The sequence below is a fragment of the Mixophyes fleayi genome, chromosome 2 (assembly GCF_038048845.1).
Source record: "Mixophyes fleayi isolate aMixFle1 chromosome 2, aMixFle1.hap1, whole genome shotgun sequence".
NCBI lineage: Eukaryota > Metazoa > Chordata > Amphibia > Anura > Limnodynastidae > Mixophyes > Mixophyes fleayi.
In genome coordinates, this window is record NC_134403.1 from 25450964 (window position 1) to 25477629 (window position 26666).

General features: G+C 41.4%; 1 protein-coding gene across 1 annotated transcript in view; it reads left to right on the forward strand.

Annotated features, from left to right (window-relative positions):
* NOX4 (NADPH oxidase 4) overlaps positions 1–26666 on the forward strand; it is a 172764-nt gene that overhangs the window by 131891 nt on the left and 14207 nt on the right. Inside the window, exon 14 of the mRNA XM_075198699.1 lies at positions 23990–24109. Within this exon, the coding sequence (XP_075054800.1) occupies positions 23990–24109 (120 nt within the window). The remainder of the gene's footprint in view (positions 1–23989; positions 24110–26666) is intronic.

Genomic DNA, 26666 nt, shown 5'->3' on the forward strand with positions numbered 1-26666 from the left:
AGCTTCTAAGAGCACCAGGTCACACTATTTCTAGGAAGTAATACACAAACATATATTTGCAGATTTATGCCTAAACATTAGCTTGCACATGACAGCGCGCGTGCGGGGCTTGATGAATTGCATCATTTTGGCACCGCCCCCTAAACGATTGTCACAATTTTGGCCAATTTTGGCCAATTACAACTGGGGACGGGGCTAAGATGATGCAATATTTGCGTCATTTAAGCCCGCCACTCATCTATTGCGGTGGGCAAGAGCCTGGAGGTTGCCCTGCTCACTCGGGAGGTCTCCCGGACATTCCAGGAGAGTAGGCAACTATGCGTTAAAGAAATGCAGCTAATGAATCTCTAGAGACTGAAGTGTCTTTTACATTTCTGGACATAGGACACAATTTGTGAACTGTGTCATCATGCCACAGATGGCGAAGCCAACCACGTCTTGTACTGGCTCAGCATCAGGGAGAATGCCAGACTCTTCAGGGAGTGAGGGAAATCACCCCTATTTCAGGGAGTCTCCCTGACATTCAGGGAGAGTTGGCAAGTATGAGAGGCTTATCCAGCAGCATTGGAGTCCTATTAACAAGGTAAGATAACACCATCTCCAGAAAGCTTTTCACCGCTTATTAAATTTGGGTCACATTGCAGTCCCCATAGAAGTCTATGGGGACTGCGGTGACCAGCGTTAGACAGGTTAGGGCAGCAGATTTCTCCTGATTTAACCCCTTGATTAATTAAAAGAACAGCTGTGATGTTCATTCTCCATGTTTTTGGCTCATTGCAGCTTAGTAAATAGACCCCTTAGTTGAAATATAAAAACGATAAAATGCATATGGTTAATGTCCTTTCCTTCACGCACGGACACGTATAGCTACTTTGGCAAAAAGGTTGCAGTTTTATTAATAATAAATCAATTATATGAAATTCACCTGGTGGTGGCGAGAGCAAACTGCAGTCAACTAAACAACCAATCATCTAACCAAATATTGCAATGCCAAGATGGCATTCAAACTATTCAAGGAATAATCCCTTAACATTGGCCGGTGCTAAAACAGGCGTCAGCGTGACTGCTCCCTCCTGGACTCAACATTGACGGCCACGTAAAGCACTCCAAGGGATCCTCCACGCAGAAGCATCAAGAGTGATGTTTCTTGGAAAGGGGCAGTGAGTCACTGCTCTCCCACCAACTGCGCCTCCTCCGTAAGTAAAAATTGTTAAAACAAACCAAAACAGCTAGTTGGGCGGGCGGGAAGGCATCCGTGAAAGTGCGGGAAGAAAAGACCCAGCAATCCATGGGAGTTAATACTGAAGAGACTATGCCACTCCCCATGGATCCTATTGGCTGGATATCAGCAAAACTTTAACCCCGAATGGGTAAGTGCCTGAAACACATGAACCAATGCTCTTAAACTGCCCTCAGCTTAATGGCTTCGCTTAACATTCTTTGTAATTCATCTGTGTTGAACCCATTAATCTGCTCTCAGGTTCCAGCCATGTGAAGGAATTAAACATGTCTTTACTTATTACAATAATCATTTAAGGACACAGGAATATGTGATTTCCAATCTAAACACCATAAAGCCTCATTACTGGACTCGTGTAAAGAAATCCGATAGCTCCAAGTAAATATAATATAGATTGCTAATATTAATACGAGGATATGAATTATTTTTTTTTGCATACAATGTCATACCATTAATCTGAAAATACAGTTGATTTTAAATTCTGCTAAATGTCTATGGAGATCATTTACCGGTGGTGCCACAAGAGTAGCATGCGAGTAATGTTACATTATAAAGTTGTAGCTTTAGACCAATCGCCTACTTTGTGTATTGGTAAAACAGTTTGCGTTGTGTTGGGAGATCGTTATATGGTGAGCAGTCCTGTGCTGATATATTCTGGATGGTACACCCCAAATCCCCTTCATACAGCAGACCGCGTTATAGCTATATATGACAAAAGTGCATTTAGATTAGGGGCTAGGTTTACTAAGCTGCGGGTTCGAACATGTGGGGATGTTGCCTGTAGCAACCAATCAGATTCTAGCTATCTTTTTGTAGAAAGTACTAAATAAATGAAAGCTAGAATCTGATTGGTTGCTATAGGCAACATCCCCACTTTTTCAAAACCGCAGCTTAGTAAATCTAGCCCTAAGTCATACTGACAAGTGTAGGAGGACATTGTGCTGTTTATAACAAGTTGCCTAGTAACCTTATACTTGGACAGTTGTAATATTAGTTAAACACCGTGTGTTTAATTTTTTTTTATCATTTTCTATGATTTTGTGAGTTTGGTTCCAATTTACATATACCATATGTCCGTGGATCGTCCTTTACAGAACGGCTGTTCACTTACTAATAAAGACGGCTGCACGTATAGTCTGTAATATAAGCATATTTCTGAACCAGATTCTGCAAAAGAAAATAATTACGACAATAGTGTTGTAGGTTGATATGTTGACACAGCGTTGGTTTATAGCAGTGGTAGTAAGCCGGGTCCCTACCGCCCACTAGTGGGTAATTCAGCTTTCATGTTTCCATGGCAGCCCGATCTCCGGTGGTAGGAGGAAGTGGGGCAGGACTCTGGTCTCCGAAATGCGCTACTGCGCATGCTCCCGAAACCGGAAGTTCGGCTTTAGCGCCGCGTCTTGCCTTAGTGCCCGCAGTGAGTGGACGCATCACGTTGCTGCTGCGTACATATTCCTTATTGCTGGGTTTAACTTAATTGACAGTTTTGGGAGGATTTCCCCTTAACTAGTGATAGTCATAGGTACAGACTGGAGGCACCTAATAAGTATATTATACTTATACTTAATATAAGTATCAGAGAGCCTGTCCATCACAACAAGAAATGTATCCTGCAGGGACGTGCAGAGACTGTGTCACAGTTACAGTGCGTACCATACAGTGTGTATCTGCATGTATATATGTGAATACAGTAACCTGTAGATGCGACACTGCAGAGTTTGACACTTTCAAATAGGCTTTTGCAAGTAATTGCTGCTTATATAGTTAAATACAATGACCCTCCCCTCCAAAAATTACTTTGCACTTACACTAAATTGAGTTACTGCGGCATCGGTGGGCAGTAAGGAAATGTTACCATCAACAAAGATACCAAGGTGGGTGGTAGGTATTAGAAGGCTGAAGACCCCTGTCAGGGCCATCTTAACAACATTATGGGCCCCCGGGCAAAGCAGTGCACCGGGGCCCCTATATATATATATATATATATATATATATATATATATATATATATATATATATATATATATATATATATATATGTGTGTGTGTGTATATATATATATATATATATATATATATATATATATATATATATATATAGATATATATAGATATAGAGATACAGATAGATATGGATAGATAGATAGATAGATAGATGTACTTGCTCAGTGACCCTTGAAGGTTTTTTTTTAAGGTTTTTTCTTTTGCAGGATTATTTGTTCTAATTAAGAGCCCTGCATATGGGGCCCCCTTGCCCGTGGGGCCCCCGGGCACCTGCCCATCGTGCCCAATGGAAAAGATGGCCCTGCCTGGTTTAGAGGCAGCTGATGGCGCTTCTTTACATGCATATAGGAAAACATGTGCTTCTTATTAAGGTAACTTGGCCATTTTTACCCTGTGTCTCCTGAGCTCTCATATTGGTTCCCTATTCCTCTTCCTCCCACCCCTACCGCAGCTTCTCACCCCCCCCCCCCCCTGTACCAGCGCTACTGCACTCCTCATGCAGTCAGTATAGGAGTATGTGCACTCACTGAGTGTACGGTGACCGGCCTGTGTTCAATACAATCACTACACCCATCCTTATGCAGTCACTATATGAGGAGTGCAGTGACTTGTAGTAGGTGTAGAGGAGGATCAGGAGATGGGTAGGAGGTATTCTCCATCCCTTGTACCTCCTCTACTTCTGCTGTCAATCATCAGCACTCTCTTCATACAGGGGTTACAAGAATAATGTATGGTGGCTCGTCAAATACGGTTCTTCATCATCATCAACAACAAAATGACCCCAAATGCCACCCTGCCTATCTTAAGGATACGTGTAAATCAAAATGCAAACACGTTTAGGTGTGGTTTGACATACGTATCCATGCACTTACCGTACTCAAGTTACACGTGAGCGCTCAAGCACAAGAGTCCGCAAGTCTAAGATAAATGTAACATAATACTTACCTGCGTTGTCGCGATCCAACGGGTTATCAGACATCTACGCCTGTCTGGGTAGCCTGACCTCACTTTTGTTGGCAGCTTGTTGTCAGTATAACTACCTGCTACCTGTATGAAAGAGAGCTGCCTTGGTAGGAGTAAAGAACATTATTTACTAACATTGCTCAAAGGTGCAAATCTGTGCTAAAGCCAAAGCAACCAATCAGACATTGTCTTTCGTCATCTAACTAAAATAGCAAAAACTAATGACTGATTGATTGCTATGGAGTTAGTGAAGCTTTGCACCTTTGAGCAATGTATCGTTTACTTTAGCATAAAGCCTCCATTGATGCTCCCTTCATGAACCAGCCATGTTTTCCTTCACTCAGGCCCAGATTCCACCTCCTCCAGAATTGTGCAGCCAATAATATAAAAGTTTCAGTTATTGAGCCTTCCCTTAAAGCAGGTCAAGTTTCCTCTCCTCTGGCCTATTTTAGGAGATCGACTCCTTACCCGTTAAATTTACTCTTCTTTCACTTGCTATATTCAACTCTAAGGAATGAAGATAGCGAATATATAGGGCCACTACTAGGGAATATGGATTAGAACCGGGGTTGTAAACTTTGTACAACTTAACTCGCTGGGGCTCAACAATGAAATGAGGCAGTATCAAGCCTGAGGTCATAAAGCCTGGAGATCTCTATATTCGGAGGGTGGGAATCTGGGTCACGATCAACCACTATACTTACATAGTGTGCCCACCATTATATCTGAGATGAAGAATAAAATAAATGAACATCAAGTCGTCAATGACCGGTTACGTGACATGTCCCTGGTATTTTTTCACCTTATGAATTAAAAATAGAACAAGCAGTTTTCAGAGTTTGTTGAACATTTCAGACATTATTGTCTGTGTACTCCACATAGGGATCTATACACTGCTGTTCCTAGGACTGTTCAAGCTGTGTTCACCTTCTGGTCTGTTACAGTTTTTGCAGTGGCTTTAAATAAACCTTTTAAGAGACATGTTTTTGCTTTCTATCTATTCTCATAGCTCAGTACACTACGGCCAGACATCAAAGTATGTAGCAGGGCTTGTTCAGATAAGATTTCCCAGATGTGGATCTTAAACGTGGCTGCTGGCATGGATTGCGGTCCACTTGTACTGATATTCCAATGATGCATGCTGGAGTACAACCTTAAGTGTCCTTCAGTGCAATACATGGGCACTTGTTTGTAGGAGCAATGTTTTCTTTTATTAATTTAACCATTGTAATAAAATATGTTTTGATCTATTGGAAGCCTGAATTGTTTATATATTTATCCTGTGTACCCCAACTGCCTATCAGTGTTTACACATATTACAATCCAGGGTGACGACACCTGTGCTGTTCACACAACATGTTTTATTTTATCAAACCTGCCCCCGAAGGTATTTTGCCCCACCCACAATTATTTCACTCCGTTGCCGCGCCCCTAGGCTTTGCCCCAGGCTGTAGTATTGTGAGAGGATTATCACTTCTTAATAAGACTCCCAGGATGGTTCTGGGAGAAGGTAAAGGATTAGGTAGGAATGCAAACAATGGCACCTCTACTGACTGATGAGCCCTGCAAACAAACTGACTAGCACCATAGAATACCTGCCAAGATGGAAAGGAGTGTGGTTAAAAAAAGGGGGGTGTTGTCACATAACATGGGGGGCTTGGTCACGTTTGGGTGGAAGGCAAGTGTACCTAGCATTAGGTGCCACAAAAACACCTCTCCTCCCTTGAAAGCTCCCTTGAATTGAAGAGCAGGGACATAGATATATAAGTATAGATGGCTGCACAGTCCCCTCTAACTGGAACAGGTGAGAGGTATGGTAAAGCCCAATAATGGTAATATTTTATACGTTCGTCTCTGTGAGTGTCGACTTTACACTCCCAACTACAAAGGAAAAATACAATTCTATCCAGCTTTTCTGCTTTAAAATGTATGCAAAAAAATGAAACAAGTGGCGTTGGATAAGCGACTTAATAAAAGCTCAAACAGTAGACTCTGAGCCTGGGGGGGTGAGAGGCGGAAAACTCAAAGACAAGTGGAAAACATTTGATATGTAGACACTTAGTCATTGACGAGATTCTTACTCTTAAATCCAAAAACCCAAGTGCAGCTGCTTCTAAAAAGAGAGTAGAGAAAAAAACACCCTTGATTTGACGACAGCTGTGTTCATGTCATGAGAACAAGCCCATGTTGGAAATGTATTATTATGACGAAGATTGGGCTTTAATTAAATACAGCTGCAACTGTTTTAAGCATTTCACTCAGTCTTTTTTTTCCCTGTGGCTCGTTGCCCAAACACTTTGTTGCTGTACATTTAGAAGGCACAAAACAAAGGGTATTGCTGAAATAAAAAAAATATATAATACATTTTGCTGCATAAATGCAGGAAGCTTGAACAAAATAAATAGATATGTTCATACTGGGTTATTTATTTCAGGTTTTTTTTCAATGTCTATTATTTTAGTCCACATTGATCCAGGAATTTGTGGGATTAGGTCAGGAGGGTATTTATGAAAACTGGTGCAATGCTAACTGTGTCTATAAGGTACTGTAAATCCATGGGTGTTATATTAAATAATTGTATAGTGTCCAAATTACCCCATGTGCCTGTTCTATGCCAAATCTGACTGGTGCAGGTTTTTTCTGCTGCAAGTGAGGCTTACTGTTCCGTAAGTGTCTCGCTGCCGTACTGCTCATAAGCCCCGCCCCTTTCTGCACCAATAAAAAAATCCCTGTGCACTCTGCATTCTACGGAGCACCATAAATGTCGGTGTATTCATCTGCAAAGGCCTTTTTTTTTATTTTTTTTTTATAAATGTTCCTCTCTGTATGCTAATTATTCTCTCTCTCCCAGACCAGTTTCATCCATATATCACAGCTCCACTGTCTTACTGGCGCTGGTGACATATCAAGGAAGACAGCCTGGGGGAGAGCATAGAGGAGGCTGAAGCTAAACTCCGACTTGTCTTCCAATTAGTATACAGAGAGCACTACACTACCAGCTCTCCTGGAGTAAGAGAAAATAGTATCTTGACAGTATTATTACTAAAGTTGCGTCTTCCATATAAAATGGAATTAAATGCATGCACTCCAACATCTGTGGCTCACTCCTTTAAAAATCCAATGGGTATATCCTTTACCGCAGTAGTCAGCTCGGTGGCTTAGTGGTTAGCACTTCTGCCTCACAGCACTGGGGTCATGAGTTCAACTCCCGACCATGGCCTTATCTGTGAGGATTTTGTATGTTCTCCCGTGTTTGCGTGGGTTTCCTCCGGGTGCTCCGGTTTCCTCCCACAATCCAAAAACATATTGGTAGGTTAATTGGCTGCTATCAAATTGACCATAGTCTATGTGTCTGTCTGTGTGTGTGTGTATGTTAGGGAATTTAGACTGTAAGCTCCAATGGGGCAGGGACTGATGTGAATGAGTTCTCTGTACAGCGCTGCAGAATCAGTGGCGCTATATAAATAAATTTAGTCCAAATGTAAATGGCAGGCAAATAGGCTGCGAGTTGATATATCCGCAACGCTAAGTACAATTAGCTGGAGGGGTCAACACGCAAACAGAAGCCGCTAGATGGTTTTACTGGTGTTGTTATCATCATCATCATCAAGTATCTTTACATCATGCCTTCGCTACCCACAAAATATGCACGTACTTGGAAGCGTATATGGAAATAAATATGCCATATCTACACTAAGAGGGCATGCCACACTCCTCTTACTGTACTCAACCTAAGCTTGCCTGCCCCCACGTTTCGCCTCAACGGTCGTAAGGGGACACAAGTTTAAGATGCGCACAAATCTAGATACAACCACCAATTGGTGCGCACGCGCGGTACAGAAATACAGATATGTGTTCCCCAAAAAATTGACGCATGTCCAAATTTTAGTCAAGCCCTTATTGCACAATACACTATATAATACGTAAATAAATCAATGTTGCCCTTCATGGAGACAAAAATCTTTCATATGTACATTTTTGAATGTTACACTCCACATATCACATTAAACAATCTTTTGTGTTAGCCGTGGCGGGGTCAGTAGAAACAGACAACAGCCTGTGTAGAACATCCACCACAATAATAGGAATTAGAGGCGACCCATCCGGCTTTTGGGCATCCAACAATCTGTTTAATAGCCATAAAATGAACAGAACCTAGAGAGTTTATCAGTATGTATGTGGGCATTATTTCATCTTTTTTCTTATACGTTGTAGGGTTTCGTACAGTTAAAATAATTCAAAGGCGCATGGAACAAACATGAGTACTTATAACTAAAAAGAAACAAAACAAAAATAAATTACAGTAAAACATCAGAGTAGCTGGACTGTCTCTCTCTTCTCATACAAATATGTTTTTTTGGCCTTTTAACCAAACAATTTACATTGCGTGTTGTCACTAGGAGACGAACTACACCCGCATGGAAGTAGGAAGACAAAACAATATAAACATCACACATATTTAGTTTAGTTTGGTCGTCGAGACAAAGCAAAAACAATTCTACTGCCGGTGCAAGCAGCAGTATCGTTAACTACAGTAACCAATCCCTGAACGATCGGACGCAGAAACCCAAAGCTTGTTTCAGCTGTTTAAAATGGGAAGAATTTGCCTCTCGATTGGAAACCAGCCAATGCAAGTAACAAGTAGAGATAATAGGAATTAATGCTGATATTCTTGGTGACTTGGCAATGTTTTTTTTTTTCTTTTTCCAAGTCGCTACTATGAGCGAGATTGTGCAGTCTGTAATAATAATTAGTTGGTCACCTGTGAGGTCATTTGAAGACAAGGCTAATAATTAAAAAAATAGAAAAGAAACGAGATTGACCTGAGACTGAATGATTAACGCAGAGTAAATGCCTCACATACTGATTACTTCCTACAGCTATTTTTAACATTAAGAGGAATCCAGCGAGGGAACAGGAATGATACATATATTTACATACCAATGCTGATCTGTCGGAATCATAACGCTATTTTACATTTGCATCTTTAACCTTAAAGCTCATAGTCGCGGATGTGCACATATATTGCATAAGAGTGGCCGTGATTAGAGCTGACGGGGCCCTAGGTGCTGGGGATAAATATGCCCTAAATCACTAATTATGCATCCCACGTTCTCATTACTGTGTATATGCTGATTAATAGCTTTATTATTCTTGTGACCAAATATAATGTCATCTACACAATAATATAAACAGTAAATGTAACGACTAAGTGATTGCAAATGACATTATACCGGATTCACAGCCATCATTACAAAGTAGCCTAGAACTTGTTAGTTTTTAATTTTGACAGGATAAGATACAAAGACAATTAAACTATAATTCTCCAAAGGCTATAAATAAAATAACTACTTGATCAGCACCAAATTGATCGATAACACGTTGTTTTTGCCCACCACCAAAGCTAGTCTTAAACACCAACATGCGACTGACAATAGCTGGACTAGACCAGTGATGGGCAACTCCGAGTCTTCATTTGCGACCCCCAACTCTTTCCTCCTTTGTGCCCCATTGGTTCTTTCTCACCTTTGTTTGTTAGAGCTTATAACACTTGTTTGTCTTACATTGCAATACCTGCTGTTGAGTGATGTTTCTTTTTTTTTAACAAATGTATTGTTCTAATGGTTCTTTTGAAGGATAGAGTGTCGCAACTGCAGCACTTGAAGTGTATCATGTTGACAATGGCTGACCTAAGCCGATTACTCGTGGCATTTTCTCAGGGCCTAGAGATAGTTCTACCAATGGTCCACCGTCAAGCCTCCTCATCAGGAGATTGATGGCAAGGAAATATAATAGAGAACTCAAGAATCAATCTCGCCTCACCTCTGAGTCCAACAACTCTCCGATTGTCTTGGTCAACAGAAAATGTGTTCTTCCCCTTCACTTAGCAGTGCTGAGAGGGGTCAACAACTGACCTCAAAGACTCATTGAATGATTAAATAGAATCTTTGCCAGTATCACAATTGAGAAGAGCACCAATCTCAATTCTGGTTGGATCTTTCCTTTTAGATAGTAGAAATAGGACAGACTCCCTTATAGAGGGAGAGTGAAGTTCCTCATCTAGGACACCATTCAAAACTCAGAATTACATGAAAATTATTTATGAAATCTGTCTGATAACGTCCTGCCTTGAGTAATCTTTTTTTTTTCTTTCTTTGCCATCCTGACCTCATTGACTATTATTCCACTGTCCAAACAAGATAATTCCCAGTTTAATGATACTCTGGTATCTCCAAGGAAGCTGACTATTTTGACCATCTTGAGTCCAGCTCAGAACATTTTTAAAAATCAGCATAAAATCTCAAATCCAGGATACTTTTATTTAGAGATGGGCGGGCTCAGTTCCCCCGAGACCCGAACCCACCCGAACTTTGCCTATCCGAGTACCGAGCCGAGCAGGCTCGGTACTCTCCCGCCCGCTCGGAATCCAAATCGAGGCTGAACGTCATTGTGACGTCGTCGGATCTCAGGGCTCGGTTCTCACAATAATTGAAATCCATAAATACCAGCCTCCACAGCAATCCATCGCTATTTGACAGAGGGACAGAGCAGGGTGTAGTCACAGGCTGATTAGAGCAGGGACAGAGAATATATCTTATTCTTCATCCAATTCTGATAACAATTGATATTATTATTATTATTATTATTATTATTACTTTTTATTTATAGGGCGCCACAAGGTGTCCGTAGCGCCGTACAGGGACAAACGAGTTACAGTACAAGGTGAGACAGCACAGTACAGTAAACAGTAAGCACAGTAACTCAGTAAGCTCAATGCACAGCTAGAGAAGGCGGGGGAGGGAGGATCCGCAACCAACGGAGCCCAAGAAGGAGGGCGTGGAAGACAGGGAGACCCCCAGAGGGGACGGGGGGGGTGGAGGGTCCTTGAGGAGGAGGGCTAAGTAGCTGGAGAGCAGAGTTAGGAGTGGTGGAAACAGGAGGAGAGATGGCCCTGCTCAGAGGAGCGTACAATCTAAGGGGAGGGGTGGACAGACAGAGAGACGCAGGGGAGAGAGGGAGAGTAGGGGGACGGAGGCAGAAGATAAGGTAGGAAGTTAAGTGAGAGACTGAAAGGCTTTAAGAAAAAGGTGAGTTTTTAAAGCCCGTTTGAAACTGGACAGATTGGGGGAAGTTCTGATGGAGGGAGGGAGCTTGTTCCAGTGGAGGGGGGCAGCGCGGGCGAAGTCTTGGTTACGCGCGTGGGAGGAGGTAATAAGGGGGGAAGAGAGGCGACGGTCAGAGGCAGAACGGAGAGGGCGGGATGGAGTGTGAATAGAGAGGAGGGTAGAGATGTAGGTCGCAGTGAAGTTGGCGAGGGCCTTGTATGTGAGTGTGAGGAGTTTAAAGAGGATTCTGAAGGGGAATGGGAGCCAGTGAAGGGCTAGGTAGAGGGGGGAGACAGAAGAGGAGCGGCGAGAAAGGAAAATAAGTCTAGCAGCAGCGTTAAGAACAGATCGAAGGGGAGCGAGATGAGAGTGGGGGAGGTCATTGATAGAGAAGAGAGGAGGATAGAGGAGTCTTTTTTTTCAATATTTGGCACTCCAAGTGCTTTGGGGTGTCCCCCATTCTTTTGCATTAATATTTCTGGCTGTCAAAAGTCCTATTTGTCAGCAGTCTCAAAAAATAATATTTAGCACTCCCAAGTGATTTTGGGGTGTCCCCCATTCTTTTGCATTAATATTTCTGTCTGTCAAAAGTCCTATTTGTCAGCAGTATCTAAAACAATTTGTAGCACTACAAGTGCTTTGGGCTCATAATGGATTCAAAGCAGTCTACATATGAGCAGAATGAGCAACCAGGTTCTGTCACCAGTCCTGATGGTAGTGTTCCCAGTACGTCATCTGGGAAAGGTGATTTCAAACTACATAGTCTTTTGAAATCAGTTAAAAAAACACACACCAAAAAAAAATTTACCGTGTTGAAAGGAAAAAGAAGTGTAACTGAGAAAAAAATAACTGCCAATAAAAAAAAATTGCCAACATGTCATTCTACACACGCAGTGGCAAAGAAAGAATGAGGCCTTCGCCTTTCTCTATTAGTGGCAGATCAAAAAATGTTACTGAGCCTTCTTCTTGTACGGACACTCGTGACAAAGCAAAACCAAGTAATTTGGAGTCTAAAAGTGGTGCACAAGTACTGTTACGCGTGAAAGCCGAGCTGCAAGATAACAGTAAGGCATTAGAGGATAATGTATGCTCTGAATCAGAAATGACACCAATCCCTGTGGAGAGTCCATCCACCAGTGGTATGTCTAATCGTGAGCATTCTGTTAGTGTACCCATAAAGAAGGTTCCTTTCAGCAGTTCTGCTGATGTGTGCCTGAACAGCCCGAGTGTAGTCGGTAATACACCAATTGATACACCAATTGAGGATGCCACTTTTCAATTAGAAGAGGATGAGGGGGAGATTTGTGTAATCGACGATGGCGCTAATGATGATGTTGATGATTATGATGCAGACAGATACCAAATTGCCTTTCTCAATTTCTATTTATATTCTAGACTCTATAACGGCTGAATAGTTTTCTATTTTACTCTTAGTGGAGAGGGGGTCTGATGCAGACAGATACCAAACTACCTTGGTCCATTTATTTTTACTTTCTAATTCCACAGTCTATGCAGGCTGCTTTTTTTCTATTCAAGTACAAGTGGAGGGCGGGGGTGTGGGGCATAGATGGCCACCAAACTACTGTGGTCCATTTATTTTTACTTTCTAATTCCACAGTCTATGCAGGCTGCTTTTTTTCTATTCAACTACAAGTGGAGGATGTAATATACACCCAAAGACGATGGCTACATTGCCAATAATCAAAGATGGAGGAGGTAGACAACTAGGTTTTTCTGTATAATTTGCAGGTAAGTGTTTGAATTAAGGACGGCCTACCAGGGATTAAACTGTTTTTTTCATAATTTATTACCTTTAGAATTACCTCACTTATCCAAGAAACTAGTGGAGCACTAAATTAGGTTATTTTAGACCTAAAAAATTGTATTATTTTCAAAAATGGCAAAACAAAACCAAACAAAACCAAAACACGCAATGATGGTTTGGCAAAACCAAAACACGGGGCTCAGTGAGCATCTCTACTTTTATTACACTTAATAAAGGCTCCAGATTCACATTGCAATATAATATAATCATCTTTTTAATCATCTCCCATCTTTGTGATTTACTGCTTGCAAATGTCCATTAAGGACACTTGATGCTGGAAGAAGTCACAAAAGATTGCTATACTGTCCAAATATAAGAACCATAGTCCCCTTACTGACATTAAAAGCATAAAGTGATCAGAGAATTTGACTGCTTATAACTGTAGAAGTTATGTCTCCAAGATCTGCTTAACGAAACCCAAAACTACCAGTTGTTCTAGGGAGTATCAACCAGGTGCGATCAGGGAAATGCTTAATTTGTCTGTCATCTCAAATCCTCTCAAGAGACTAGTTGACAGCTCAGCATTTCATCCCATTCCTGTGCTGCCCATTGATTGCTCCTCTCCAGTTCTTATTAGCATTTAATTATTAGGCACCGCAAGGGTTCCGCAGCATTCTATTCTACTTAGGGCTTATTTACACAAGCATTTTTCTTAAAAAGGTTTCATTGTACCCAGAACAGAATCCACACAGAGTGAAACTACAAGAAAAATGTTGCAGACACAGGATAGAGAGATCGTTAATTACTATGCTAGCACACATTCATCAACCAACTGCTGAACATGGGCACAAATTTAAGACATTTGTACATATTCAATCTTCTTTACTTCGTTTAGTCCATACTGATTTTTTTTGTGCTTGCTGTTGGAGCAAAGATCACAGCATTTTAGCAAAGGGATAATTGATCCCTTTGAAGCACATTTACAACGTTTTCCTGCCGTTTCCCTCCGTCTGTCCCGCTCATAACACATACAGAGGAAGTAAAAAAATAATAATGCTTATAAGTCTTTACAACACAATATAGTGCAGACAGCACAGGGGAAGGGTCAATTTACTTACTATATATAAGAAATATACTTTGATAATATATTTTTTTTACTTATTACGTTTTATTGAGTTCTATAATATATGAGATGAGCATCGCAATTAAATTATGTATGTACACAGAACACGGTGTTGTGCAACCCTCCAGCATAATGTGAGCTGAAAACATACAAAGGCCAAACACCCTAACAATCAACTATGTATAAATAATGAGAACATATCACATTTTATTGCACCCATAGAGGCTGTTCATCATACTTGCCGACTTTTCCTCGTTGGCTTAAGGGAGATCCCGGGTAAGTGGGCGTGCGGGGGTGGGACTTGACAAATTGCATCATTTTGGCACCGCCCCCTAACTGATTGTCACAATTTTGGCCAATTACAACAGGGGGCGCGGATAAAATGATGCAATATGTGCGTCATTAAGCCCCGCCACTTATCTATTGCAGGGGTGAGAACTGGGAGGTTGCCCTGCTCTCAGGCTTTAATCCGGCAGGGCAGGATTAAAGCCTGGGCTAATGGGGCCTCCATTCCCCCGTGAGCCACCCGTCCGTGAGCCACCCGTCGCCCCCCACCCCAAGCGCTTACCTCTTTTTGCTGTCCTGTCACTGTAGTTCTTCCGCAGCGCGCTGTAAGCTCCTTACTGAGGAGATCTCGTGAGAGTGAGATTCACGAGATCTCCTCAGTAAGGAGATTACTGAGCGTCGCGGAAGAACTACAGTGTCAGGCTCAGCAGCATTGACAACGATCAATAACGCTGTTGAGCACTGTCAAGGGCCCACTGGATGCCCAAGACCTCATTTTAATCCAGCCCTGCCCGGGAGCCCTGGAGGTCTCCAAGAAATGATGGAGTCTCCCGTACATTCCGGGAGAGTAGGCAACTATGCGTTAAAGAAAAGCAGCTAATGAATCTCTAGAGACTGAAGTGTCTTTTACATTTCTGTCTCCATTACTGAAGTCATGTTGTCTTACCTGTCAGTCTTTGATTAAATCTTGGTCTCCATGAAAATGGCCACCTCTATAGGCATCAATGCATGGACATAGGACACAATTTCTGAACTGTGTCATAATGCCACAGATGGCGAAGCCAACCACGTCTTGTACTGGCTCAGCATCAGGGAGAATGCCAGACTCTTCAGGGAGTGAGGGAGATCACCCCTATTTCAGGGAGTCTCCCTGACATTCAGGGAGAGTTGGCAAGTTGGTTGTTCATGTGCACATGTTGTGAGAATCTATACAATATAGTATATAGAGGAGTGAGGGGCACCCTGAAACACTTTGGGGGCCGCATGGTACAGACATTTAACCTTCAAAAGGGACACACATTACCCTTTAATCTCAATAATAAGTTAAAGCAATATATTGAATCAATGCAAAGAGTCACCTCTCTAATTTAAACATGTGTTACAAGTTATAACTAGCACATTTGACCATAAAGCGAGGTGGATCCGAGGGGCCACAGGTGAAGGCTCGAAGGGTCATGTGCAACTCTAGGGGGCGCCTGTTGCCCATCACTGATGTTGTTGCAAGGAAATACAGCAAAAAGCTCCGTAAAGAACCATTCATACACATTTTCTTCTCTCTATCCTGCTTGGGAGAAAAGCTATTGCTTTATTCAAGGCATCAATTATCCTAATGTTCCTGGGGACATGATGTTCGTCGTGTTTTCTCTTTCAGAAGTGCATGACTATTTTCCTTGTCACACTAAAGGTTGCACTTCCCTGTAAAATTCCTCCGTATTCCATTTCTGTCATCACAGACGGAATTACTAGTTGTCAAGAAAACTGTCATCCCCTACACACAGCCCACAACTTGTTTACTTCACACATGATAATATTTGCACGCTATGTTTTTTTATGTTCTGAAATATGTTTACATGGCAGGGAAGCCGCCATTACAACGATTGGTACTAACACGTTTTTCTTAAGTGGGAACAGGAGTTCTTGTTTGTTTGGTTTTAGGGGGGGGGAGCTTAACACCAAAAATAAATATCTGTTTACCATGTTTCCAGATGGGGTTCTGTCTTCAGGAAATCCTAGTCACTAACTTTCCGCATCACTGCAAATTCAACCTACAGAAACCTTACTTTTATATGCTGAATTATCCCAAGTTGTCCTTGCCTACAACTTAATTATAATTACAAGAGAATCTGTCAGCAGGTTTCTTTTTACTGCTGTACTAAATAGTACCATGTGTGGTGTGTGTTTAGGACGAAAACAGGGTTTAGAGCTTGAGTGTTGGCCTGTAGTCCTTTGCAAACGGGGCACAATGTACCGTCCTGACAGGGGCTGTTAAAAAGTGGTGCTTGAGTGAGTAGTTCATTTTTAATCCTATACCCATTTGACTAACCTAGTAGAAGCATGGCTGTCTCATAACTGGAAACTTTGTGATTCATGAGGAACTTACCCATGTTGGTAAAGGGGTAATCCTGGGATACTACACCCAAAATCGGGCAGTGCAGCCCAAAAATGACAGCGATACTTAATAATAATAATAATAATAATAATAATAATAAGGAGGTCGATAACGAGCATGTTGGCAAATGTTTTCGGGTGATGACTGCAGGTGACCACTATCAGCCTTGTGTGCTCATCTTTCTACTACTAACAAGCCCCAGATCTGCCGGAAACCATCTGGCTGAAGAGAACCATTGGCTGGATGTGGCTACCGACTTGTATTGTCAGATTGGACAGTGATCCTGTTGCTCACACCAAGCAACAGTATTGGTCGTTGTATGACCATGGGGTCTGTGTTTTATAAGCCATAAACCATGCAGAAACAACTTTTTCTACCTGATTAAGGTATTTTGAAGTTGCATAGCTATCTAATAAAAGTCTAACGCAGCAGATATCATAGATATATCCTGCATTAGGATAAGTTTTGCATTAAACCACAGTCCCCATAAGTTTCAATGGGGACTGCGGTCTGGGGCAATTTAACGAGCTCCAAAAAGCCCAGCTTTTCAGAGATTGAGCCAGTTGGTTAACGCCATCTTCGTTAGTCCTTCTACCCTATGGGGAGAGCATTGGAATCTTTGGATCCCTCTCCACAGGCTTCCTGCTCTGGTTTATATCACAAAGTGGCTTTGCACATGCGCAACCTAAGTACAGACGGGGAGCATATGTAGTCATTAATAAATAGGCCCCCATGTGTAATGAGCATGGTATCTCTACAAAGAACCTGGGATTCCGTGCTGGTTGAAGACATTGTTTTATTTATTATTATATTGTTTTATTTATTATTATATATGAATAAAATAAAAGTATTGTATAGAAAATATCTTTTTTTTTATTAAACCATATATTAAGTGTAATAGTGAATTTTACATAGAACTGGCAGTTTACTTTATACACAGTTGAATATTAGTTAATTAATTAAGTAAAATTTCATCTCCGGGGAGTTTAAATACAAGGGACTCCTTGAGCATGCTGTACACCTCTGAGGAAGGTGCTGTGGTGATTAAATGTGTAAGTTGTGAAAAGAGAGAGGTTATGAATACAAAGTATTCTTTAATCAATCGATATTGCTGTCAGATGAACGAGGTCCTCAGCAAGTATAAGAGTGGGTTTATATAACGCTGAAGGGGGGCGCAATTTAGGAATATTTTAGGTTAATTTGGTTAAAATTGAGGGCTATGGGGGCGGCACTTGTCTTTCTCGCCCAGGGCGCTAGAATTCTAAGTTACGGCTCTGTGTATATATATATATATATATATATATATATATATATATATATATATGCATTGTGAGAAAGTACAGCATTCACGGGAATCCGACACAGGTAACTGTTTATTGGCTGGTACAGCAATCATATCAGAAACAATACACAAAAATCCCACCTACATCTGGCTAGACATCACTTCCCTGTCTGCAAGCTGGCCACTTACTGGCATCGGTGGTCCCACCCACACATACAGAGAGTGTTTTATCCTCCACCCCAAGCACTACAAACACATCACAGCAAAGCATAACCAATCACACCCATGTGGAACACCTGTGTGTGTGTGCTAAAAGAGGATCCCAGGGAACTTTTAACCCTAACTGCAGCCTGCTGCTGCAGACTAGCTGTGTTTTTACAGGTTCCCTTGTGGTTTATGTAGAATGTCTTATGTGTTCTAACCATTCTTCTTTTTCTGCATTCAGTTGAGGCCCAGTAGGCGGGACAGCGGTGCAGGCAGCGGTTAACACAGGGCGCAGTTAGTTTGGTTGGCCGCGGGAGTCATCCTCCCTTCGATCCTGTCTCTTTAGGGGGTCACCTTTGCAGGTGCCCTGGGTATCGTTTTAGTAAGCGTACCTGTGAGGCCAGAGGGGGCGGAGTCTGTCAGACGCCGTAAGGTTTGCTCCGGAGTATTTGGGCCGGCTGGCCAACCCCTTTTAAAGTATTCTGATAAAGTTCGTTGTGACCGGTAGCCCGCCTGCATCCGCTTTTATTGCCACAATGTTCCACAATTTCTAACTAATTAATAAACTGTGACCTTAGTTAGCCAAAATGTATTACTGTGTCTGTGTGGTTTATTTCAGGTTCATTATGTGAGTCATTATTTTAAGGTATTTAGGGTTTAGAACAGTTTGGTGGAATCAGCCCATTGGCGTTTAATATACATATATAATTACTATTCCAGATGGATTATCCATTGCGATGATACCTGGTACTTATTAGTTACTATATAACACTGATTGTGTTTTAACATATTTGATCAATAGCTTTTTATTTATTATCTGCAATTGCTTCTGATTTTTTTCCCTCTGCTTACGGGACTTTGTTATTTTAACTGATACCATTTTATACTACTGAATGTGCAGAAATAAATGTTATTTTAAGCCAGTTCTGTATTTCCGTAATAATTCAGCCACTATAAAACGTAGAATTTAGATGACAAGACCACTTTTAAGGCCATTTTCCTCTTTGTAGTCTTATGACCGGCATAGCGGGTGATTCCCCAGGCATGACGGCCTGGAGAATTCTGAATACAAATGGGTTGTCAGGAAAATGCTGTGGCTCTGTGCAATCATAGCTTGGCACCGTTAGTGTTCAATTAAAGGAAATCTACTGAACCTTCAGATTGGAAGAAGGAGCTTCCCCTTATGGAGTGCGATAACACCCTAACATTGGCTTAAAACACTAAAATATTAGTATAGAATGATATATTGTATAGTGTTCTACCTTTTGCTGCTGGCTAGCTCATAGGCTGGTACATTGCCTGCATGTCCCAGTAGACAACCAAACACATATAACCAACAGCTGTGTGCTGCTTATACAGGATGCATTGTGGAATTTGCAAGTAAAGCTTTGGCTCCTAAAGGGTCGGATACCAATATGTCTCTGGTTTACTTCCTAGATAAGAGATAAAAACCCTATTACGCTTTTATTTGTCCTGTCATCTGCTCTCATGTGCTGTTTTTGATTGCAAACATAACTTAATGCTGAATTATAACTAAGCTGACATTTAATTGTCAGCCTCGTTATTTCATTATCTGATGTCGGTGATAACGTGCTATATCTTCAATAGCATATTATTTTCTTGAACTTTTTTTTGCCTTGGAGATATTTTTAGTGGGTTTTTTTTAATGACTGCGGGGCAGTAATCTCTTATGTTATCCTCTTAAAGGTATAGTTGATGTAGTGGTTCACTGCACTAGGAAAACAGTTCTCAGACAGCTCACTCTGACCTCTTGGGGCCGACTGTGACCCGCACACAGGATGTCAGTCAGTAGGAGAATAATTTTTTTTTTTTTTTTTTTAAATATGTGGAAGAAGACGGCAAGAAATGTGATCCTTAATTTTAGTAACCAAAGGATGGTGGATACAAAAAAAATTAAGCATATTGTCTTTTTAAGTGATGTAGTTTACATTTACATGAATAATTATGATTTACCCAGGAACCAACAAAGAAAAAAAAAAGAAACATTGTATGCTGTGGTTAATTAATAGTATTTGTGCTGAAGTGTTCTACGAATATTTTTTTTTTCACATGCAACAGCAGTTGCATGTTACCTACCTGTGGCTGTCAGTGCATACACACAAACATGGGGAGTTTGTATGTTCTCCCCGAGTTTGCATGGTTTTCCTACGTGTGCTGCGGTTTCCTCCCATACTCCAAAGAAAATATACTAGTATGTAAATTGGCTGCTATTAAATTGACCTTAGTCTCTCTCTCTCTCTCTCTCTCTCTCTCTCTCAGTGTGTATGTAGGGAATTTAGACCGTAAGCACCAATGGGGCAGGGACTGATGTGAGTTCTCTGTACAGCGCTGCGGAATTAGTGGCGCTATATAAATAGCTGCTGCCGATGATGATTTTTAGTTCCACAACATCCACAAAAGCATGAGAGTCGAGGGTTACCTTTGTCTGGCTCACACTACTTGCTGGACTTCAAATGCTAAAAAAAATGAGGTTTCCTATGTTCGGAAGAAAGAGCTTGGACTTACAGTTCTACAGCAACTGGATGCACCAGTGGATTGCCTACCAGTCGGTTAAATGATTGACTACTCTCCCTGTTTTATTTTCTACTTCCTGTTCTTCATTCCTAGGATTACTCTCCAATTCCATGGATTTCAGTCAAATGGACACTTCTTATATTGTTTGCTGACCCTAAACACTGCTTTAAGTTATCACCAATATTTAACATACCGCCTAACTCTCACTCATCACTGTGTCATAAAACCTTATGCCCCAGAGTACACATTCCATTATTGTTTAATTACATTCATCCCTCAGTGACATCTTTTTATCTACCACATTCATGGTGGTGCCCAGGGCCTTTCATTGTTCAGAGATATATACCTTAATTATACTGAGTCAACATATCCCACAGCACTGTACAACAGGGAAATATAGAGAACATATGCTGATGAGAATAGAGGATCAGGCTGTTAGAATACTGATCTGTAAGTTCAGGATCTTTGTAAATGAGGACAGATGGACACACAAGAATTGTATTTAATGTGCGTAGGGTAAAACAGCATGACTTGTCTGCGCTGTCAAATCCAAACACTGGAACAACACAGGGATGGAATGATAAAACACAGGGCCACAGGTAACACATGAACTCACATTATTATTATTAACTGTTATTCACATGACACCAACGTTTTATTATGGAGTGCTGTGCAATCAGAGTGGAGCTTACAGTCTAAATCCAGACCATCCAAATTAACTGTCAGAGCAAACCAGAGCACCTGGAGGAAGCACTCGATGGATGGATGTTGGTCCAGCCTACGAAATGACTGGTTCCATTGTATGTAGATGATACGTGCACTTTCTTGGGTAGTTTTCATTATCTAAATTGGATGTTTAAACAAGATCCTCTTCCCTGAACAACAAACTGCTCAACTCCTTCATAACAGCTATAAACTGTCTCTCCTCTTGGTATATTTACATCATTATGATCAAGCAATGTGGTTATTACTCCTATTCAAAAAAAAAATCTCTCCCAGATTAATGTCCCATCTCTCAGCTCCCATGTCACTTAAGAAGCTTTCCTGACACAACCTATTGGACCCTCTTCAGTCAGTCTTTAGTTCCTAACACTCCACATAGACTGCACTGACTAATGTGGTCAATGATCTGATCACTGCTAAGTCTAAAGGTCATTGCTCGCTTGTATGTCTCATTGACTTCTCTGCTATATTTGACACTGTTCACCACTCACTTTAAATGCAAATGCTGCAGTCTCTCCTATCCTGGTTCTCTTCAAATTACTCCTTTATCTGGATTTACCTACTCTCAGCTTCTTTTATCATCATCATCATCATCACCATTTATTTATGTAGCGCCACTGATTCCGCAGCACTGTATAGAGAACTCATTCACATCAGTCCCTGCCCCATTGGAGCTTACAGTCTAATTCCCTAACATACACATACAGACAGAGAAGGAGAGAGAGAGACTAGGGTCAATTTTGATAGCAGCCAATTAACCTACCAGTATGTTTTGGAGTGTGGGAGGAAACCGGAGCACCCGGAGGAAACCCACGCAAACACGGGGAGAACATACAAACTCCACACAGATAAGGCCATGGTCGGGAATTGAACTCATGACCCCAGCGCTGTGAGGCAGAAGTGCTAACCACTTAGCCACCATGCTGCCCATCTGTTCGAGTATCACAAGGCTCAGTCCTTAGTCCCCTGATCTTATTTATCTATACTACTTCTTTTGAAAAACTAATAAGCTCCTTTAGACTTCAGTATCACTTAAACTATGACTATTGCTATGTGGCTAATACCCAAATGAATCTATCCTCTCCAGATCTCTCGCTATATGTCTTAGCCCCCATTAAATCTTTCTACCACTTCAACTTGGATATCCTCTTGTCACCTCAAACTCAATCTCTCAAAAACTAAACTAATAATATTCCCATCAGCCAACAGAAGCTACCTACCTGACCCCTCTATTTCTATAGATAACTGTACAATAAACACTATCCCCATCAAGCTTGCTTTGTATCCAAGTCCTGTAACGTGCATCTAAGCAACATCTCTAGAATACACCGTATCTCACTCAAGACACAAAACTCTAATTTGTGCTCTCACGATCTTCTGCATTAACTATTACAATTCCCTTTTTACTGCTCCTCCCAAAAAATGACTTTCACCCCTACAGTCTATATTGAATGTAGCAGCTAGACTTATTCTGCTGCCTCACTTTGTCAGTCCTAACATTAGTTGTCTGTATCTTACCGAATCAATCTAAAATACTTCTACTTACATACAAAGCCATTAACAAAACTGCACCAACATATATTTATCTCAAAATATCTCCATCTCAACATCTCCACTCTGTTCAAGATCTGCGTCTATCATCCACAACCATTATCTGCTCCTATTCCCGGGTACGTTACTTTTTTTTGGGTTGTATCTGTGGAATTCCCTCCTGTGTACAACAAGACTTCCCGCTGACCTCCAAACCAGGACTGGCCGACCTGTGGCTCTCCAGGTGTTGTAAAACTACAAGCCCTTACATGCTTTACCAGCAAATAGCCAGCTAATAACGTGCAAGGAATGCTGGGATTTGTAGTTTCACAACATCAGGAGAGCCACAGGTTGGCCAGACCTGTTCCAAACCATCAAGCATTCCCTGAAAACCTCTTTAGGCAAGTTCATCAAATCCCTGAACCTTCTTCTTAGCCTCTTTAGGCTATTCTACCGATCAACACCCATCTACACAGTTCACTCAACCTTACATTTATTCTATTTCTATTCCATACTTGCCAACTATGCCGGAATGTCCGAGAGACTCCCGGATTCCAGGTGCGTCTCCCAGACTCCCGGGAGTATATGGCAGTCTCCCGCATCTGCCCACTTCCTAGTGAAGTCGGCAGATTTAGGTCCAAAATGCCGCAATTGCATTTGGCCTGGCCCCTCGTTGTAAAATGACGCGTTTGCAGCATTGCGCCACGAGGGCGGACGCCAACTAGAATAAGTTGGCAAGTATGTTGTATTCTCAAACAACCCTCCGATCCCCAAACTGACTGTGCTACAGAATCATAAAGCCCACTAAGCACTTTTTCCCATTATTGTATATCTGGACCAATTTGCAATATATAGTAACGCCACAGAAAGTAAGAAAGTTAACCTCAAAGTTTCCTCTTGTCCTATAGATCGTAAGCTTGCGAGCAGAGCACTCCTACCACTTTGTCTGTCAATACCTGGTCTACTGTCTTTGTTCCCAGTTGCAATGCACTGCGGAATATGCTAGCGCTATATAAATGAAAGTTAATAAATAAATAAACAAGTATTGCAAACCATTACCAGGTTTTTGGAGTTATATAAGTTTAATATAAACACATTTGTATTTTGTATTCACAGAATTTATATTGATGGTCCCTTTGGCAGCGCCTCTGAAGAAGCCTTGAATTACGAGGTCGGCCTTTGTATCGCTGGAGGTATTGGTGTCACGCCATTTGCATCAATTCTCAACCAGTTATTGTACGTATGCCAACTTCTGTGTGTATATATACTACGCTGACAATGATAATTACCTTATTGACTTAGCAACGCTTTATTCATTAATGTGCCTAAGATTTAATATGCATAATAGATTCAAAAGATCTAGGGCCTGATTCATAGGACACCGGCTGTACAATGTACAAGTCTTTGTAAAGCACATTGTACAGCCGTGTCTTCCTTAAATTACCACCTTAACAGCAACAAGAATACCAGACGGGCTTAAAAGTGATGTCACTATAGACGCCGGCATCTTTATTCATTGGAATGCTTTGGAATGAAGAGTGTGTCAGGCATGCCGGCCTCAATGTCATGATGTCGTAGTATGTGCTGTCCGGATTTTAAGTGTCACCTACACATACCCCCAACCCCTCAACAACACTACCCCTTCATATATCTCAAATCTCATATCAAAATACTCTCTCTCCCACCCACTTAGATCTACATCTGGTCTGCTCCTTGTCTCATCTCTGGTAACCACCTCTCACTCCCACCTACAGGACTTCTCCCGTGCTGCTCCCCACTTATGGAATTCCCTATCACGCCCAATCAATCTCCCCCACAGCCTTCAAATCTTTAGACTTTCTCTAGAAACCCATCTCTTTTTTAAAGCTTATCTTATCCCCGATGATACTACTCACAATAATACACCCTCACAACTGTCCCAATCTCCACTCTGAGCCACACTCGCTCCTCTTGTTTCAGCTGTGCCCTCTTCCACTTAGAATGTAAGCTCTCTAATGAGCAGGGTCCTTCATACCCTTTGTTTTCATGTCTACATTTATTTTGTTTGCCTTGAATGTCCGTGTTTTATGTATGTCCTGTTTTCCCTAGTGAAAGGCGCTGCGGAGCACTGTGGTGCCTTACAAATCTCCGATAATAATAATAATGTCTAGTTCTGTATAATTAATGCAGTTCTCTGTACTTGTTCCTATTCTGTATTTATGGACAGCTGCACAATACCACTACTCCAGATGCAGCTCTCAGTATAATTTCTTATTCTGTATGTACAGGAAGTTGTGTATTAAGATGCATTTGAAATGTATGATGATTATGTCGATGCTGGGGCATATAAAGGGGTCTATCCGTGTAGAGTGCATTACATGTGACGTTTACATACACACCTGAAACAACAGGAGAATAGAATCTTCAAAGCAGTGCATGCAGTATAGATAGTAGAGATGTTCTCCCTTCAGGAACATTACTGTCATTTATTTAGTATTTATAGAGAACTCGTGTTTCTTTCCGCAACATTGGTCTTCTACCTGGATTGATATGATTCTGGCATGTATATTTACATTTAGATTCCTTTACTATGATTGTTTTTCACATTTCAGAAGCGCTCAGTAATCTTGACATGATTCCGAGCACTGGATTTGTAATAGCAAAGATGTGAGGAGTAGACGCCTCTGTCTGGCCCACTTCATTATCTACTTTCTCAAGAGTCATATTGGGGTTAGGCTGCAAACAAGAATTCTGATGAGGTCTGTGTGACACTTTTAGCTTCCTATCTGCTTTATTAAATGGATTCCCTGGAGTTTCGTCTTTAGCAGCTTGTAAAGAGTATTCGGGGTCAGCAAGAAGCAGCAGACTCGATTGCTGTCCTTTTTTGACCCATTGTATTTACCTCTTTTTTTTATTGATTGTGCAGTGCTATAAAATTATATTTAGAGCTTTAGTTGTTAGGTGGAAACATTACGTTTGGGGATCAGTAGCAGCCACGTAGCCTACTGATGGTGTGCGACAATATTCTAGCTTGCAAAAGAGGATGAATTGAGTAATGGGCTTTCTCTGCTTTCTAATAAACCCATAAGATCGTCCCTCAAATTAATATAATGCCCAAAATAGATATTAACCCCTCATGTTAAAAACCCATTTACCAGGGTCTGTCCACCCTTGAGTTTGGTATGGGGGTTTAAGTAACACCTTCCTTGCCCTACTAGTAAGGGGGTTAGGTTCTTGGGCGTCTGTCTGGGTGAGGCTGAGTTGCCAGTTTCACTCTTTGATTAACAAGTTGAGGCACGGACTTCTGGTGAAGAAGGTAATTACTTTAACTACTTTATTACTTATTTTGATGTCTGATATTAATATTGAAGATTTTTACATGAGATATTTGTATTTAATTTGGAGGGCTTAAGGATTTTCCGCATTTGGGGGTATTGTAAACTGTTTATTTGTACTACTAATGTCGCTGTTGTCACTCAGCCGTTGTAATATAGGCCCCGTGATGTGGCACCAATGGTGGCATGTAATAATAGATATTTGTGAAAATATAAGTGACTAATATTGTAAACATCCTGGAGAATCAGGAACACCCACATATCTCCCTCCCCAGTTCTTTTTCTCATCCATGCCTTCCTGGCGACAGCTCCCAACCCAGGCACCACACAATCCCCACTATCTGCTCACCTTCCTCCTTCCACCTCAAAATCTCTCAACCACAACGTTCTTCCAACCTCATTCTCATCTCTCCATTATACGTCCCCCCCTTTCCCTATGCAGTGTGAAACACTGGATGTGTCCCTAGCAAACTTCCATC